Source organism: Ictalurus furcatus, chromosome 27 (assembly GCF_023375685.1).
Source record: "Ictalurus furcatus strain D&B chromosome 27, Billie_1.0, whole genome shotgun sequence".
In the NCBI taxonomy this organism is placed as follows: domain Eukaryota; kingdom Metazoa; phylum Chordata; class Actinopteri; order Siluriformes; family Ictaluridae; genus Ictalurus; species Ictalurus furcatus.
Genome location: NC_071281.1, coordinates 8,855,073 through 8,872,535, shown reverse-complemented (window position 1 = coordinate 8,872,535; position 17,463 = coordinate 8,855,073). Strand labels below are relative to the sequence as shown.

At 39.4% G+C, this 17,463-nt stretch overlaps 1 protein-coding gene across 1 annotated transcript in view; it reads right to left on the bottom strand.

The window, feature by feature from the left end:
- Window positions 1-702: 702 nt before the first annotated feature.
- Window positions 703-17,463, bottom strand: part of iqgap1 (IQ motif containing GTPase activating protein 1) — a 47,707-nt gene continuing 30,946 nt past the window's right edge. The window contains exons 16-37 of the mRNA XM_053616680.1: window positions 16,191-16,281; window positions 15,939-16,106; window positions 15,707-15,849; window positions 15,393-15,563; window positions 15,195-15,278; window positions 15,012-15,083; window positions 12,308-12,377; window positions 11,775-12,139; window positions 11,509-11,672; window positions 11,190-11,414; window positions 10,371-10,511; window positions 10,039-10,123; window positions 7,599-7,831; window positions 7,264-7,396; window positions 7,066-7,168; window positions 6,845-6,980; window positions 6,668-6,755; window positions 6,364-6,573; window positions 4,921-5,084; window positions 4,677-4,799; window positions 4,050-4,158; window positions 703-2,035 (exon numbers count right to left, since the gene is read on the bottom strand). Of these exons, the coding sequence (XP_053472655.1) occupies window positions 1,922-2,035; window positions 4,050-4,158; window positions 4,677-4,799; window positions 4,921-5,084; window positions 6,364-6,573; window positions 6,668-6,755; window positions 6,845-6,980; window positions 7,066-7,168; window positions 7,264-7,396; window positions 7,599-7,831; window positions 10,039-10,123; window positions 10,371-10,511; window positions 11,190-11,414; window positions 11,509-11,672; window positions 11,775-12,139; window positions 12,308-12,377; window positions 15,012-15,083; window positions 15,195-15,278; window positions 15,393-15,563; window positions 15,707-15,849; window positions 15,939-16,106; window positions 16,191-16,281 (3,192 nt within the window). The 3' untranslated portion in view covers window positions 703-1,921. The remainder of the gene's footprint in view (window positions 2,036-4,049; window positions 4,159-4,676; window positions 4,800-4,920; window positions 5,085-6,363; window positions 6,574-6,667; window positions 6,756-6,844; window positions 6,981-7,065; window positions 7,169-7,263; window positions 7,397-7,598; window positions 7,832-10,038; window positions 10,124-10,370; window positions 10,512-11,189; window positions 11,415-11,508; window positions 11,673-11,774; window positions 12,140-12,307; window positions 12,378-15,011; window positions 15,084-15,194; window positions 15,279-15,392; window positions 15,564-15,706; window positions 15,850-15,938; window positions 16,107-16,190; window positions 16,282-17,463) is intronic.

The window sequence follows — 17,463 nt, the reverse complement described above, 5'->3', positions numbered from 1 at the left end:
GTACCCCTGCTCATTCATGCATTTGTCCAGTCAGCAGATCGTGTAGCAGCAGCACAATGCATAAAATCATGCAAATACAGGTCAAGAGTTTCAGTTAATGTTCACATCAAACATCAGAATGTGATCTCAGGGACTGGTTGTTGGTCCCAGAGACTGGTTTGAGTATTTCCAAAACTCCTGAGACTTTCACACACAGCAGTCTGTATAGTTTACACAAAATAGTGCGTAAAAAAACCCCCCAAAAGAACATCAGTGATCATCAGTTCTGCAAGCAGAATGTCTTCTTGATGGGAGAAGTCAGAGAGGAATGGCCAGACTGACAGGAAGGCTACAGTAACTCAAATAACCACTCTGTACAACCATGGTGAACAGAAAAGTATCTCAGACCATATAGAACGTCAAACCTTAAGGACGGGTTACAGCAACAGAGGACCATGTTGGGTTCCACTCCTGTCAGCCAAGCAGAGGAATATGGGCAACATCATCACAAAGTACAGTTCATGAGACTTATAGGATTGAATCCAAACTGCACTGAAGCTGTTCTGGAGAACTGTGCTTTCACAAATACTTTACTAAGACATTTATGTTGTTTTATTTGGCACCTGATTGTACATTCAGACAGAACCTAAAAAACTGCAATAGCATTGAATCCAAGAAACAAATAAAGAGATCACAAACAGTGCAAATTATTTTACTCATTTATTTATTTATTTATTTTCCAGCTGTACTTTGATTGTCCTATTTATGATCTTTATTTTTATTGCTTCCTGGGCTATTCAGCACCAGCCTTTTTTTGTGGCAAAAAAAAAAAATACAAAAAATAATCACACTATACTGGTAAGTAAATACTTATAATTAACATTTTACACATTTATGTGATATCAGGCATTCAAATGCCGTTCAATCTGATTGCATACAAACATCCGAAAGGGCAAAACACAACTATAATGAAATATCGAGACACCAGCCTACCATGACCCCACGCAGATAGATGTAGTAGTCCGACACCACATTATAGCACGGTCACCATAAACAGAAGCAAAACATTTGAACCGTTTGAATTCTCTCAGTTGTTTGGATGAGGACAGGAAAGGTGATCTGATTTAAATGGATTATGTAGCATTCATGTTTATATGCAAAGTCCCTTCTATTTCCCACAGTAACTGTCGTTATTTTCAAATACAGAGGAGGAAGTGTTGAGAAAAACCCTGACACCATGCGCTGCCTTTGGCTGTCATACTTCAGTAGGAATCGAAGAGCCCGGTTAAGACTGCTAATATATGAGCACTTTACACCCAACAGTTTATTCAAGTTAAGGCAGTGTAAAAACACATTTAGAAAGAAAGAAAAAAAAAAACCCAAGAAAGCCAAGAACTCAAAAAAAGGACGTAAACTTAAAATTCATACAGCATCTGATAGCTGGGAGGGGATTGATAGATATCTTTTCCAATATATTACAATTTGTGACAAGATAATACAATCCAGGTTTAAATTCCAGAACTCTGAGTAAGGCGGATGATGAGTATTGCTGTGATAAATATCATTTTTGGCTGCATACTTCCTATATGACATACTAAGGCATACTTAGAAACATGCTCAGTCTTCCCGAGGCATAAAATTTAAATGCAACAACAACAAAAAAACCATCATCGAAATCATTCTCTTTACATATCACATAGTACTGAAATCTCGTGCAGGCACAATTTTCTGCAGAGCAAATCTAATGCAGATAACATTTTACCATTGACCATTTCAAAGCAATGAAAAACATTTCTAGGAATTGAAGAGTACTCATTGACATTTCTTGAGACAGAGGAATATTCTGAGTAGTGCAGGTGGATAACAGGACTGCAGGGGCAGGTGTCGTGTGGTATGGGCATAGCTTTGTATGTAACAGTCTGTAAAGCCCTTCTCAGAGTCTCTATTTGCCATAGAATTTCTTATTAAGCAGGAAAATAAGCAGGTTGACGTTGACAGTGGCTCGATCAAAAAGCTTCATTACGGCCACGCCCTCGTACTGTAACTGCAGAAGATCCTGCGAATCAAAGAACGATAAATGTGTTTTACACCAGCAGATATTATAATATTTAAATGATTAATAAAAAAAAAAACATGTAAAAAGGCATATAAAAAAATAAGCTATACTTGGTATTGTAACATTAATGTCTCACGAAGACAAATGTCTAAATGAATAAATACATGAAGTAATTAATTAATAATCAAACATCATCCATCCATTTTTTGTACTTCTTATCCTACACAGGGTCGCAGGGAACCTGGAGCCTACCCCAGGGAACTCTGGGTACAAGGTGGGGGACACACTGGACACGGTGCCAATCCATCACAGGGCACAATCACGCACCTATTCACACACTACGGACAATTTGGAGACGCCAGTCAGCCTACAGCGCCCTCCAATAATATTGGCACCTTTGGTAAATATGAGCAAAGGCGGCTGTGAAAAATTGTCTCTCTTGTTTAACTTTTTAATATTTTGTTTAAAAACAAAACTACTCTGCTCTTATGGATATCAAACAATTGCTAACACAACATGGGTTTCTAAAAACCATTTGTTAAATATAGGTGTGAAACAATTATTGGCACCCCAATGAATTCATATGAGAAAATATATGTGAAGTACATTCCCATTGATATTAAAAAAAATAATAATTAAAAAAAATTTTAGTACACCTGGGTGACTTGGAACAGGAAATTGTTCAACCATGACTTCCTGTTTCACAGGGGAATAAATATGAGGTAACACGAATATGAGGATTTTTAGGTCAAAATCCCTTAGTCATTCATTACAATAGGTAAGACCAAGGAATATAGCTGTGATGTGCAGCAAAAGGTTGCTGAGCTTCACAAAATGGGAAGTGTCTATAAGAAAATAGCACAAGCATTGAAAATGCCCATTTCCACCATCAGGACAATAATTAAGACGTTCCAGTCAACTGGAAATGTTATGACTCAACCTGGAATTGGACGGGTGTCTATATTGTCTCAGTGCACTGTGAACAGGATGGCTCGAGTGGCCAAAAAATCTCCAAGGATCACAGCTGGAGAATTGCAGTTAGTTAGTTAGTTTCATCTTGGTTAAGAATTTCATTGGCTAAGGAAGTTTAAAGTTAATTTCTGGCGATGTGATTCGCCAGAAATCGCATAGCCAAAATTTTTTAAGTTGAATTATATTCAAGGAAACCCACTGTTAAAAATACAATAAAGTTCTTCTTTCTTTTTTTTTGCATGATGTTTCCAAAGTCAATGAGTAATCGCGTTTAATAATCGTGATCTCAATGTTGACCAAAATAATCGTGATTATGATTTTTGCCATGATCCAGCAGCCCTAGTTCGGATATTATTATACAGTGCAATGTAATATTTAGAAATAACATCAAATTGATACATTTTCACATTTCCTCCAAGGATCACAGCTGGTCTATAAGAAAATGTGTCTATATTGTCTCTCATCAGGAATTATAGGAAAAGACTCAGAGCTGTTATCTTGGCAAAGGGAGGTAGCACAAAGTATTGACAAAGTGTGCCAATAATTGTTCTATTCCTATATTTAACAAAGATATTTTTTGATAAACGTGCTTTGATTGCAATTGTTTGAAATCCATGAGAGCAGAGTATTTTTGCGATTTTTTTTAAACAAAAGATCAAAAGGTTAAACAAAAGAGTTTTTCCACAGCCTTCTCTGTTCATATTTAGTAAGGGTGCCAATATTAGTGGAGGCCACAGTTTGTCTTTGGACTGGGGGAGGAAACGAGTACCTGGAGGAAACCCCGAAGCATGGGGAGAACATGCAAACTCTGCGCACACAGGACAGAGGTGAGAATCGAAACCCCAACCAGTGAGATATGAGGCAAATGTGTTAACCACTAAGCCAGCATATAGGATGTAAAATGGATATAAATGTATAATGTTTATGTGGGATTCTAAAATCACAAAAAGACAAGAGGTCCAAATATAATAAAATAATCAATCAATCAATCAGTAATCAAACAAACAAAAATATAGTACAATAATTAAAGAATAAACTTTACCTGGTACTCTAACATTAGCGTCTCCAAATGGACTCCCATAAACTTGGCTTTTACATCAAACACTCCCACAGCCTCAGATGGAGAAATCTCAAAAATGACATTCTTGAATCTGTGAAAAAAAGGAAATACGATGCATATTGTAAACAGTTTGTGGCACGTTTAATACATACAGCACTGAGCAAAAGTCTTAGGCACATGCAAAGAAACATTGTAGAGCAAAGATGCCTTCAAAAATAACGAAATGAAATGTTTCTACATTAAAAAAAAATACTATAAAGAGCAGTAAACAGTAATAAATTAAACAAAGTCAATATCTGGTGTGATGACCTTTGCTTTAAATTTTTAAAATAGTTTTATAAGGAAATGAGCTGTAGGTTTTATTGAGCATCTTCCAGAACCAGCCACGGTTCTCTTGGAGACTTTGATTTTTTCACTTGCTTCTCATTTTTGCAGAAAATCTTCATTATATTTTGTGTCTGAAAAGTGTCTCTTACATAATATTCTGCTTTCTTTACTGACATACAAACATTTTTCTGTAACATTAAATCTTGTGCTAGAAAATTAATGTTTGGAAATCTAACATGTACAGGACTGTATATATTTTTGTAAAATCGGGTGAAGACTCACTGATTGGTTTGCAGATCCTCGATCTCGATCAGCACTCCCTTCTCATGCAGACGTGCTGCTGTGTACTTCTGTGAAGCCTGCTTGCTCTTCTTCGCCTTGTTTTCTCCAGGCTTCTTTGACACTCTGATTAGGAATAAAGACGATCCATAAGCTCTGAAGAGCAAAAGCCAGCCCTCTTTGGCTACTTTCATGTTACAGTGACATTACCCTTGTCGCTAGACCAAAACAGATGAAACACACTTACTTGCCCTTGGCCAGATTGTCCATGCAGGTCTTGATGTACTGGTTGTAGTAATCAATCTGTACGTTGTAGAAACTGGTCTTTGTGTTAAGGGCATTATTGGTCTGCTGAAGCTTCACCAACTCGGCCTTCCTTCTCTGTCGATACCGCCTCTGATTTCTGATGTCCTGCACAAATAACAGTTTTTATGTTTACATTATGTATAATGTTACATTACAGGCATATTATGGAAACATGATTCTGTATTTATTATTTTATTTATTTATATATTTTTTTTTACATACAGTACATAGCATCTCTGTTGGACAGACCCTCCCCCATTTTCCAATCTTCCAAATTATATTCATTTGGACATGAGAAGCTAAAGCTAGTTCTAAATTATGGATAAAATACATTTGAACTTTTAAATGCATTGTAATATTAACCTGCATATTATAATAATAATAATAATAATAATAATAATAATAACAACAACAACAACAACAACAACAACAACACCACCACATTATACACAAATGTAATTAACAGTACTACGCATTTCTGTCAAACCAGTGTGAAAATTGTGTCCCTTTTTAATGAGCAAACCCCCCCTTTTTTTAAACTTTGTTTACCCATAATTGTTTTCCTGTTGCTGATATCTAGCAGATTTCTTATGCTGTCTAGAATCCACATAATCTTCATATTTCAGAGCCATCACATTTAAACTGTTAATCTGGTGGATTCCTATCAACAATATAAGCTCACTACACAGGACATCACAAAATGGCTTTGTAAAACCTACAGTACATAGCGCACTACAGTATATGCCCAGTGGATTCATCCAGAGACAAAGAGTAAGCTCATATAACATGTAATAACCAAAAATTCCCAGAATTCAAACGTGGTGTATTTTATTTAAGCGTCTGCGGGAAAGAATCAGGAAAAACGTCCGGAGTAGTGGTGCACCACAACAATGCACCTGCACACTCTGCGCTGCCAACATTGAGTTTTTACCCAGAAACAATGTGGTTATTTCATATCCACTGTATTCGCTAGATCTCTCCTTACAACTTTTATTCCGAAATTAAAAATGAAACTAAAAGGGGAAAAGATTTGTCACTGTGGAAGAAATCCACAGGAAAAAAAACCAAAAACAAAACAAAAAAAACAAAAGCCCAGGAGGCTCAGGACAGGATGACAAAAGATGACTGCAGGAATTGTTTCCCAGAACGGGAGAAACACTGGGACGAGTGTATCGCATCACAGAGAAAATACTCTGACGGGGAATAAAGAATGAATGAACCAAGTTTTATAACAATAGGTTTTTTTGTTGTTTTTTTTTTTTAGAAATTCCGGGAATTTTTAGGCCCCTCCCCCTCATACAATTTTAAAACCTACTTTTTAATTTCATTGTGGCATTTCGTTATTTGAAATATCTAAAAACACTAAGTATATCCGATATGGTACCTTAGCAATGTCATTGATAAGATCCTGGTATCGGTTCTCTGGTTGAACTTTCCCCAGCTCTGCCAGCCTCTGCAGGTTGCTCTTAATCTTGTCCTTTTTGCCTTGCAGTGTGAGACTGTCATCCACCACTGGTTTGGCCTGTTTCATCTTTTCGGGTGTCTTGGCGTCACGGATGGCTCGTCGCTGCATGGCGCGCTGGTACTCCACCTCCTGTAGGCAACACAAATCGATAACAAGGCATCAGTGAACACATCCAGCTGGTTGTCCTCGTAGCACAATCATACACTCCCTTTCTGGTGTTTACCTGCTCCGGAGTTGCTGCGGCGTCCAGGATTTCGGATAGTGTTTCTCCTGGTTGGAATCGGATCACGTCCACAATGAGCCTCTTGGTGCTAAAAAGAAAATGATTTTGAGGAGTTTTGAACAATGAACTTTAGCTCAATCTGAAATACTTAAAAACAACATTTGGAGTAAGACATACTTCAGAAGGAGGGTCTTGGCATCGGTTTCAGCGTTGGCTTCACCAGGGACATCAAATTTGTTGGTAAGGGTGAGAGAGACTTCCGTCTTGCCCATCATTTCCTTGTTAGGGTCATCTGGCGGCAGTGGATTCTCTCCTGCAAATGAATAAAAAAAATCCCAGCTGAAGTAAACCGCTGTTCAGTTGCTATATTTTCTACTTTTCCCCCCTCAGTGACTCACCTATCAGAGACTCGATGGTTGGCACCTCTCCCAAATCTTCCAGCAGCTCATGAATGGGATCATTGTGCTCGGGAGCGATGGCGTCCTGGTGATCTAGCAAGAGCTGCGAGATGAGAAGGAAAAAAACAACATCCAGTGAGTCATGAAAATAGATCCTACGGGCAGGTACTGTACGAGTGTGACTGCGCAGACACGGACCGTGTGTGTATTGATGATCTCGCCGATGGAGATGTAAATAACAGGCTTGGTTACGGTGACCAGGTCTGAGTACTGATCCACGTTAAATTTATCCTCCAGTGACGGGACGTCACAAGCTGCCAAGAAGAAACGTCTGATGGGAAGAGAAGAAAGAGGATATTAGAGCAAGCAGAATAAAAGGAAGATATAGCAACAGAAACATAATGAGACTGGAGCTATCATTTTAAATGACAACACGTGTACCACCCTTATTCTAAGATTGATTCTCAAACTCAATGCCAGACAATGCAAACTGGGGGATAGTGGCAATGGAAAGCATGAGGTAAATTATGTACCTAAATTTCTGGTAGGAGTTGGTAAGGTACTCGTTGATGGGGTTAAGATGGGCGTTGTCGCCGAGAAACATCTTATTTGAAGCAGCGTGCTGCAGCATTTTGGCGATGGAGCCCAGGTTTCGCCGCTGATCGGTGGTCAGCTGACCTCCAGCTGACATGTCAATGATGTCAAAGGCATCGGGAGCCACAATGGCAGGGTTCATATAGCGATAATACAGCAGGTTTCCAACAATCTGAAAATCAAGATGTACACAATCAGACTGACTGGCAATGCTGTAAAATCTTAGCTGTAACACAGCTGGTGTAAGGAAACATAATTAAGCGTTGCAGCCGCCCCCCCCGATTTTTCAACAGGGCAGAGCAGAAAACAAGGCAGGGAGCGTGAAGGAAAGAGAGACAGCGGTATGGCTCACCTGGCGTGCGCAGGAACGGAGAAGCGGTGAAGTCTTGAGAGAGGAGCGAAGGCAAGGGCAAAGAGTGCGGCTGGAGCCAGAAGAGACGGCGGGCAGAAAGACAAAAGAGATAGAGGTAGCACTCAGCATTCAGGAAAGTGAAGAGAAAGAAGCACCACAGTCGAGGTATTCTCAAGCACAGGTTCCAAAAGGAGCACTGAATAATGTAATGCAATATAGTGATGGCACAAGTAGTCAAATAATCAAGTACTTGATATACACCCACTTGACTAGTACAACACTAGAAAAAATTGGGCTGACAAACAAAAAGACAAGGGGAAAAGAAAAAAACACCACAGTTCTTTCCATGTTAAAATGTGAATTCATGGCATTACGGTGTCACCTGTCCACCTCGGCACGAGACAGCAAGTAATGCAGTAACGAAGACGAGTGACCCAAATGTACAATACTTTGTTCTTAATTAAAAGAGAGAGAATGCCAAGTACAAACCGATAACGATAATGTGAATCTCAAATGGTGCTTTATTTGCCCATTTATTAAAGGGTCTGCACTTATATAGCACTTTTTTTTTTTTTACCCTTAGCGGTTCCAAAGCGCTTTACACTGGTTCTCATTCACCCATTCACACACACACACCAATGGAAGCAGAGCTGCTATGCAAGGTGCCAACTTGCCATCGGGAGCAACTCAGGGAGCGTTCAGTGTCTTTCCCATGGACACTTCGGCATGTGGAATCATGTGGGCCGGGAATCGAACCGCCAACCCTACGATTAGTGGACAACCCGCTCTACCACGGGAGTCACAGCCAGCCCATTATTATTAGCTCTACAAAGCCATTATGTTTTACTCTATGGCTTCGCTCATCAGGGTGAAGTTTCACAGATTTGATTTTCTGCCTTTATGTAACACAGATCTGATCTCCCCCGAGGACTGTGTGCATGCCAAAATCCAATCCTTTCAAAATCAATCATGTGGCTTTTCCCTCCCAACACACACGTACATATCTCGGTCATCAAGTTTCAGCAGTAAGACAAAATCAACAATGGAGACCAGTGACAGCAGCGATTATATTTAGGGAAAGGACGAGGAAATCGAGCTGAGTAAAAGGAACCTATTGAAACAGAGTAACGTACAGTAGACCGACAACTGCACAAGAAATCGATATGCACATGCAGGATGGTTTAGAGGACAGGTGGATTCAAACTAAAAGACAGATATGGATCAATTGTGATAAACCTGAACAGTCAAGATAGACACATCCAAGAAAAGCAAAAAAAACAAAACAGAACTGATTGATTAAAGGCGCCTGTAATGCGAACGTGGCCTAAGCAGACCCTCAGTTAGGCTTAATCTGAATCACAGACCGCTTCCCATTCACGGTATGCGTGTTGGAGGCATATTCGGCTTGGTAGCGTAATATAAATTCTATCTATTAGCAACATTATTGTATAAAGAACATCTAAAACATTAATGTTTATAAGAAAAGTATGATATTGCCTCCTTGACATTTTCTTTACTTAAGTTTTTACCTTTCGTGGTTCATGCAACACAAACACACACAGTATAGTGCTACTTCTAATGCTTGTTCTGTCTGTGGTAGTAGAAAATGATAGACATAATTAACAATAATAGCTAATACTACATTTTTAATAAGCTGATTTTTATTAATGGCCACTTAGTGGAATGAGGGAAATGTTCTATTATTAAAACAGGCCATCACAAACAAGGTAGACTCGTTATTTTAAATATGAAGTAGTCAAGTTGTGTGTGTGTGTGTGTGTGTGTGCATGGTTCAAGTACTTGACCACAAAAAATTTACTTGAGATGCCCATCACTAAAAGTGATCAAATCCAGGTTTGTGTATACAAAAGGAAAACCGATCCAAACCAGAAACTCGAGTTTAAAAGAGAAATATGACCGCCCAAGAAAATGAAGAGAACATGTGCATAACAATTAAAATAAATAAATAAATGAATTTTAAAAAGCCGCGTGGTCAGCCGTGATTTATGGGATGACTGAGAACAAACCTTCAAAAGCTCATCCTCTGTGGCATCAGGGAACTTTTCATTAAGTGTATCCTTCAGCACTTTGGCAATGAAACGCATTCCATAACTGCAGATGAATAAAAGTCAGAGTCAGAGAGTCAGCGAGAGTGTATCAGTAACACTGATGCTTCCATACCGAGCCTGAACAAACAGGCAGATCATATAACAGGTCTGCGTTTCAATATTCAAATCCAAACACGCCAACGTATTTAAAGCTTTACTTACAGTGGGAGAGAAGTGCCAAAACAGGGGCACTGTAGATAAATACATCACACATACTGTATACTCAAAATCTATCGGAGATGAACACTCACGGGATTTTGTCAACAGAAACTACGATGGCTGACAGGAATTTGTCAGTCACTGTCCGCATGTTCTTAATGGAGGCTTCCAGACGTGTCCGAACCTCTTCATGGCTCATGGCTTGCTCTGGAGTGACATCGTAAGGCAGCTTGCTATACATGAGAAAAGTTAAGTGCATGTTAACTTTTGAAACTAGCCAGCTTTGGGGGGAAGGGGGGACAAAAAAAAAAAAAAAAACTTCACGTCGTCAGACTTGGACACACACACACACACACACACACACACACACACACACACACACACTATATTATATATATAAAAAAATACTACACACTGAAAGAGGTTTCTCTTTTGCACAGATCTAAATCAGACGTAAAGCATCTTAATATCTAGTTATCCCCAGAAGTGAAAAGGGGTATTATATGTATGTGTGTGTATATATATAAATATATAAAATCTTTGATACATCTCTTGCATTGTTTCTATAGTAACAGCTAACGCAGGGACTAGTATGGAACATGCTCCATGTAATCAAAGTCTAGTAATAAGTGATAGCAGGAATTAAAATCTGGTGACACTCCACCACATCACACGTAACTATAAACGAAAATAGATTAAAAGTGCTGTGCGTGAATTAATAAAAATGTTGGTAAATTGTCGTGGTGAAGGAAGGATAAAATGCTTAAAAAGTCGTATCACACCAGACAATTGTTGATCATTTTCATCAATATGACCGCACATCCCTTTTTTGTTTTATTCCACCAACTGGTATCTCACTGGTAAGTCACTTATCAAATTGCAAACGTAAAACATAATAAAGCAGCTCAAACCTGGCCTCTCCAGTCTGAGACTCCATCTGGTTCACCCAGGCCTTGTAAATGTCCACGGGGTCAGTTTTGATGTTTAGCGTCTTGTCATCCATGATTTCTTTGACGACCGGAGACAGGATCTGCCTCAGAGCGTTCTGACCGCGAGCTCCTCTGTTGAAGCTCACCACCATTTTGATGACCGTGGGGTTTCCAGTTACAATCTCCTGGATCTGGTCCACTTTTGATCTGTTCAAATAGGTTGAGCGTAAACCCGTGACTCATCGAATGCTTAAAATGGCATCAACATCTATAAATACAGGTTTGATATGAGGAACCTTACTTGATTTCCTCTTGCAGTGCTGTTTTGAAAAGTTTGAGCAGCAGGTACTCCTCACGCTGGTTGGACGCATAGTTGTACAAGGTGAAAATCACTGAGTCCATGAATTTAGTGGACTTGTTCTGGGGCATTTGGAAGATCAGCTTGGCCAGGTAGGTGGGATTAGTCTGAGGAATGAATTTAAAAACACACAAGTGCATTTTCAAAAGGTTTTTCAAAACGTGGCAAACAATATCTAAATAGCAACACCTACATGAGGAGGAACATACCTGCAAAAGGTAGAAAAGGTACTGATAGGCTTCCAGCTTGTCTCGCTTTTCTTTACTGAGAGCCTTCAGTCCTCCCTTCTGCTTGTTCATCATCATGAGGTTGGACAGCTCGCCCTTGTTCTTCTTGGTGAGCTTCTTGCTGTGCGACACGACCTCCTGCAGGGTGATCTTGTTCTTCACAAGAAGCCCGATCTTGATGTCCATCAGGTTGAGGTCATTCTCCAGCTGCTGGTTGGAACGGATGTTGGTGATCACTTCCTCCCTCAGACGCATCAGTTCCAGCTCTTCCTGGAAGTCCTGGTCACTGTGGTCCAGCAGGTGCACGAATTTACGTACAACCGCCATCGGAGGATCGTCTGCATTGACTGTATGACAATAATGATGAATGATGTGTACAGAAAGAGAGAAAAAAAGAAAAAAAAAAAACCCCAAAACACCTGGAGTAATCTTAATATTACTGAAAAACAGAATACACTGATATAGGTATAAAGTTATTTCTTGGAAAGGAGTTCATATAGAGATGTGGTGCTTACTGAGAGTCTTGTAGTCATCTCTTGCTTTGTTGGCCCGGATAAACGCCTGGATTTTCACCACTTCATTAATCTGAGATTTCAAAAGATATTCAAAGACGACGGTTACAGTTCCAAATCATCATGAGTTGAGCACACGTAGTAAGGCTTGAACACCAATACTACACACATCAGTATTCAGACCTCAGACATAACTATAGGCTTTAGCGCTACTCAGAGGTTACGTGAGAGTCACACACACACACACACACTTTTGCTGAAAGGCTGCGTCTGAATTATGCATGTCTTAGGCCATGGACATTTCTCTTGTGCTAGATCAAGAGCAGCAAGGAGTAGTATTAAGTCCAGCACCACTGTCTGACAGTTTGATAGATGATACAATGTCACACTGAAATATATGTTTTAGACTGTAAACACACACACACACAAAGTGGGGCACAACAAAAAAAATATTTAATGCAAACTAATAGGATGTGCTAGATAAAGTGCTAATTTAAAAGCTTCCGAATAACGAATAATGTGAAATCTATACTGTTTAATTGGAAAAAACCCAAAAAAACAATTGCAGTAACAAATGGCGTTACGTAATCAGGATACAAAAATCTGGTAAACATAATCCGTTACACTTACGTCAAAAAAAACAACAACAAAGTAATCCATTTACAGGTACAATTTGTTTATTAAAAAAAATAAAAAAATGGGGGGGGGAATAGAATTTTTTTTTTCATTTAAAAGCAAAGAAATGAAGCTTTTGACATAACACAATCTAGACAGCTGCTTGATTATAGTTCTGGTTCTCTCTTGCCTGTCGTGGCTCACATGAGCAACCTCCTGGGGCATGCGCAAATAAATTTTGCACAAAGTTAATTTCATAGAAACGAAAACAAATTGATCTTTGAAATGCTTTTGTTAGGATGACCGTACGGCCTCTTTTTCTTACCTTAAAAAAAAGCATCTAAATTTTAGAAGACGTCCAGGATTCGGCTTTAGTTTCATTCTGATGTGCTTATGTTCTAATACTGCATCATGGGTGTGCATGTCTGCATTGCTTTAACCCCTGTCTGTAATTCCCGTCTTCACGCACACCAAATGATTGATTATAAAAGGCTTGAACAACTATTAGCCAAATATGTAGCCAAATTCCTGCCTCTTAACAGTTAGCCTACTCTCAGCGAACGTGCGAAAGTGCTGTTGTATACGGCGTCAACAAAGCAGCAAATTAAGCTGTCCTGAGTCAAAAACAATGCCTATGGCCATATAAGGTCATTTTTAATTTCATGTTATTGCATTGCTTTGTATTACATGGCCATTCAAATGTGTGAATGATGGCAGAAGGTTCACTCGTAGCATCCGATATTTTATTCCATGGACATTCAAAAGAATGTAGCAAAAAATGTCAAACATGGGCAGAGAGAAACTTGAGTGTAGAGCAGAGTGAATTTTATAATTTTTATATATTAAATACATATATACATACATACATACATATATACACATACATACATATATATATATATATATATATATATATATATATATATATATATATATACACACACACACACATATACATATATATATATACACATACACACACACATTTGTGATGCTAAGAGTAAGTCTTTTTCAGTGTATTAAAGACCGCATTCATAGCAACACTGTTCTGAACACTATTATGAGCGACAATAAATAAATAAATAAAAAAAATGTGTCCCCTCTTTTTGGAAAACAAGAATATGGTCACCTGAGCTTTTGTGATGTAATGTTACCCGCATCAGGGACAGTGATCTTTTATTTATTTATTTTATTAAAACAAATCCAAACATAACATTTTAAGCACTAAAATAAGTTCTAAATAAAAGCATTTTAGATCATACTGCTTTCCTCTCGACTTTATTTACATATGCGGCCTTGAAGTAATCCGACTGCAACCAGATTACATTACGTTCATATTGTGATACTTGGATTACGTTACTGATGAGATTTATGAAGTCATCTGGAACTGTAACGGAATACATTTTTACAGTAACCCTCCCAACCCTGTATATCATATATTAGGCTCTTTTCTTTGTCATTTTTAAAATCATCTGCTGCTTTGGTGTTATATCGTATTACGTTAGACAACAAAGAAAAATGTTATTTCTGTCTTCAGACTGCGATGGTCTAAACCAGGGGTGTCCAATCTTATCCGGAAAGGGCCGATGTGGGTGCGGTTTTCATTCCAACCAAGCAGGAGCCACACCTGATTCCACCTGTTTAATCAGTTGATCTTGGCTTTCAGTAGACTCGGGTGTGGCTTCTGCTTGGCTGGAATTAAAACCTGCACCCACACAGTCTGTTTCCGGATAAGACAGGTCACCCCTGGTCTAAATGCTAGTGAAAAGCCCTGTGCTTTTACCAAAAAGTATGCCAGAAAAATTTTGGCAAACTTTGGGAGGTGTGACCTAAGTGCAGATAATACATAATTTGTTGGGAAGCCCAGACAATCGACCTGATCATGTGTGTAACCCATTTCTGAATATGCATAACTGTTCCTCAATAAATATTGACCGCCAACTGCGAATACAACCCAGTGAAGGTGAACAAGACAAAAAATAATAAATAAAAAAAATATTTTAAAAAACAAACACACACAATAACAATGCAAACCGATATCAGCTGCCCGGCATCATTGTGAAATACAGATGCTGAGGAAATGATTACTCACATGGTCTTTGAAATACTTCAGGCGATCTCTGTACTTTTTGCGAGCTTGGTGCATTCTAACCATCGACTGGATCTGAGAGTATAAAAATAAAATGCACTCTTGTAATCACCTTCATGATTGAATTAAATCAGTGTCCTTGATAGCGAGTCAAAACTCTGTTATTGCTATTCACCGCAATCATACCTTAACAGCATCTTCAGTGTGATCCTTCAAGTACTGTTTTCTTTCATTGAAGGCCTTTTTTTCTTTGTAACCCTTCCAGTGGGCCTGTCAATCCCAAAGTACTAATCAATTCAGTGGCAAAGCAAATTCATAAACAGAGCATTGCTTAGATTCCATGAAAATCCTAATGAGGCCTGTTGCGTTGAGTCCAGGACTCACCTGGATGCACCTGATGGCTGGATCCTGGGTCTGCAGGAAGTTGAGACGCTCCTTCAGGTTGCGCCTCACCAGGAAACCTCGGCATCGTGCTTGCAGTTTAGCGATCAGACTCTCATTAGCCAACCACAACTGCTCGCGGTTGTAGGCTGCGGTCACTCCTGATACGACAGACTAGATATGAACAGAGACAAGAATCAGTTAATGAATATGGTGATGAATATCTGAAAGGAGCTGGAGTGTAAATAATGAGACAGCTACCACATAAATCACATCCAAATGACTCATCATTGCCTAAATATTTTTGGAATCTTCACCTGGATCTCATCCTTGATCAGCTGGGTATTGTTCTGCACAAATCCTGCAGGCTCATCCCATGTGCCCTCTCTAGTCTTCAGGTTGTAGTAATAGTTGTAGCCTCCCTTCACCCAGTGCTTCATCCACTCACTACCATTATCACCTAGGAAACACAGCCACTCGGATCACACCCGCTCCAAATCAACGCATCTAATCGCTGGTACATGAGCGACGCACACTTTACACTCTTACCCTCCTTCTTTTTGTCATTCTTGATCTTAGTCAGGTCATCCTGATAGGTCTGGGCGCACTCTGGGGTCACGCCATACAGACTGGATCCAGGTGTGCGCAGAGCTGCCAGCGTCTGGGTCGCATCCCCACTGTCTACAGCCTCATTAATGGCTTGGATTGCCTGAGAGACTGTCGGAGTGAGGCAGTGTTAACGCCAAAAGTAACGGAGACGATAATGATGCAAGCTAGAAACTATGCATAGTCCTTTCTTACACTGCAGGGCCTCTTCGGTGTCTCGGTTAGCTTGGAAGATGGCCTCCTGGATTTCATCCAGCCAGAGCACTGCTGATGGATCCTGAGTCTCCTAAACCGAGGAAAGAAAGCGTGCAAATAGTCAAAATCAAACTCTGAAATGAGTGAAATGATGCAAAACGTTTTCCAATTAATGGAGGGAATAGATGCAACAGCATTCTAGCTTTTATAAGAATCTAGGACTTGCAGAACTAACCACGAATGTCAGTAAATGGAACAGATTCAGCCTGAAAGGTCAAACCAAATAAAAACAGCATAAAATGTACTCTCTCTCTCTCTGACTGTGTTGGCTAGGGAACTTGTAGCCACCAGGAGGCTCTGTTTCTTCGCAATGTCACACCAGACTGCGGTTTTGTTCTCCCGCCCGCTTTTTATCAGCACACTGCACTGGGATTGGCTAGTTGTTCTTACACACAAGCAGCTCTCTGATTGGTTGGCGAAACTATTTATGACCCAGTGACTTTTTGGGCACAGTAAAGTCTTTCTCTGAATTCTTCTGGGGTTTATTTTCAGCTATAGTGCACGTGAGAGTCTAAAATGAATGGCACGTGTGGAGCTGATTACAAAACTGATTTGCAAAGTAGTACGTTTCACTAATCATTTCCTTTTCTTTCTTTTTTTTCGTTTGGACAGATTATTAAACTCTGCAAAACGAGACATTAATCTTTTAACATCAAACCCTTCTGTGATTACATTGTTACTGACAGCATATTTCATAAATAAGTGACTGCTGTTCACTTCTAGCGAATCTATAATCTACTGCTGTAATCTTCTACAATGGGATGAAGAGGAAGTGGGCGGGGCCCTCGTGGTTTCCGCCATGAGCAAATCTCTTTTCTGATTGGCTAACAGTGCAAGGCCCTCCTCCATTGGCCTCACAGTGCTGGCGGTTCAACTGAACTTGAGGGTGTGGTGGGGAGCTGCGAAACCACTGGGGAATAAAAAGGTTTAGTGTTTTCGAGATTCAAACTCAAAACTAGGATTAGTTAAGCTCTTGCAGTTTTGTGATGTTAATGCCATTTAATTTGATTCATTAGTTAACTTTTTATTATTTAATTTGTTGTCTTATTGTAATTAATTTGGAGTTTATTATTACATTTAACGACTGGATATCACATGATGACTAACTACAGTCACATACATTTGGAAGGATTGTGCCTAGGGTGCTATTTGTACAATGACGCCACCGAACTTCTCTATCCAACAGGGTGTAACAATTTTTTTCCCCTTTTTT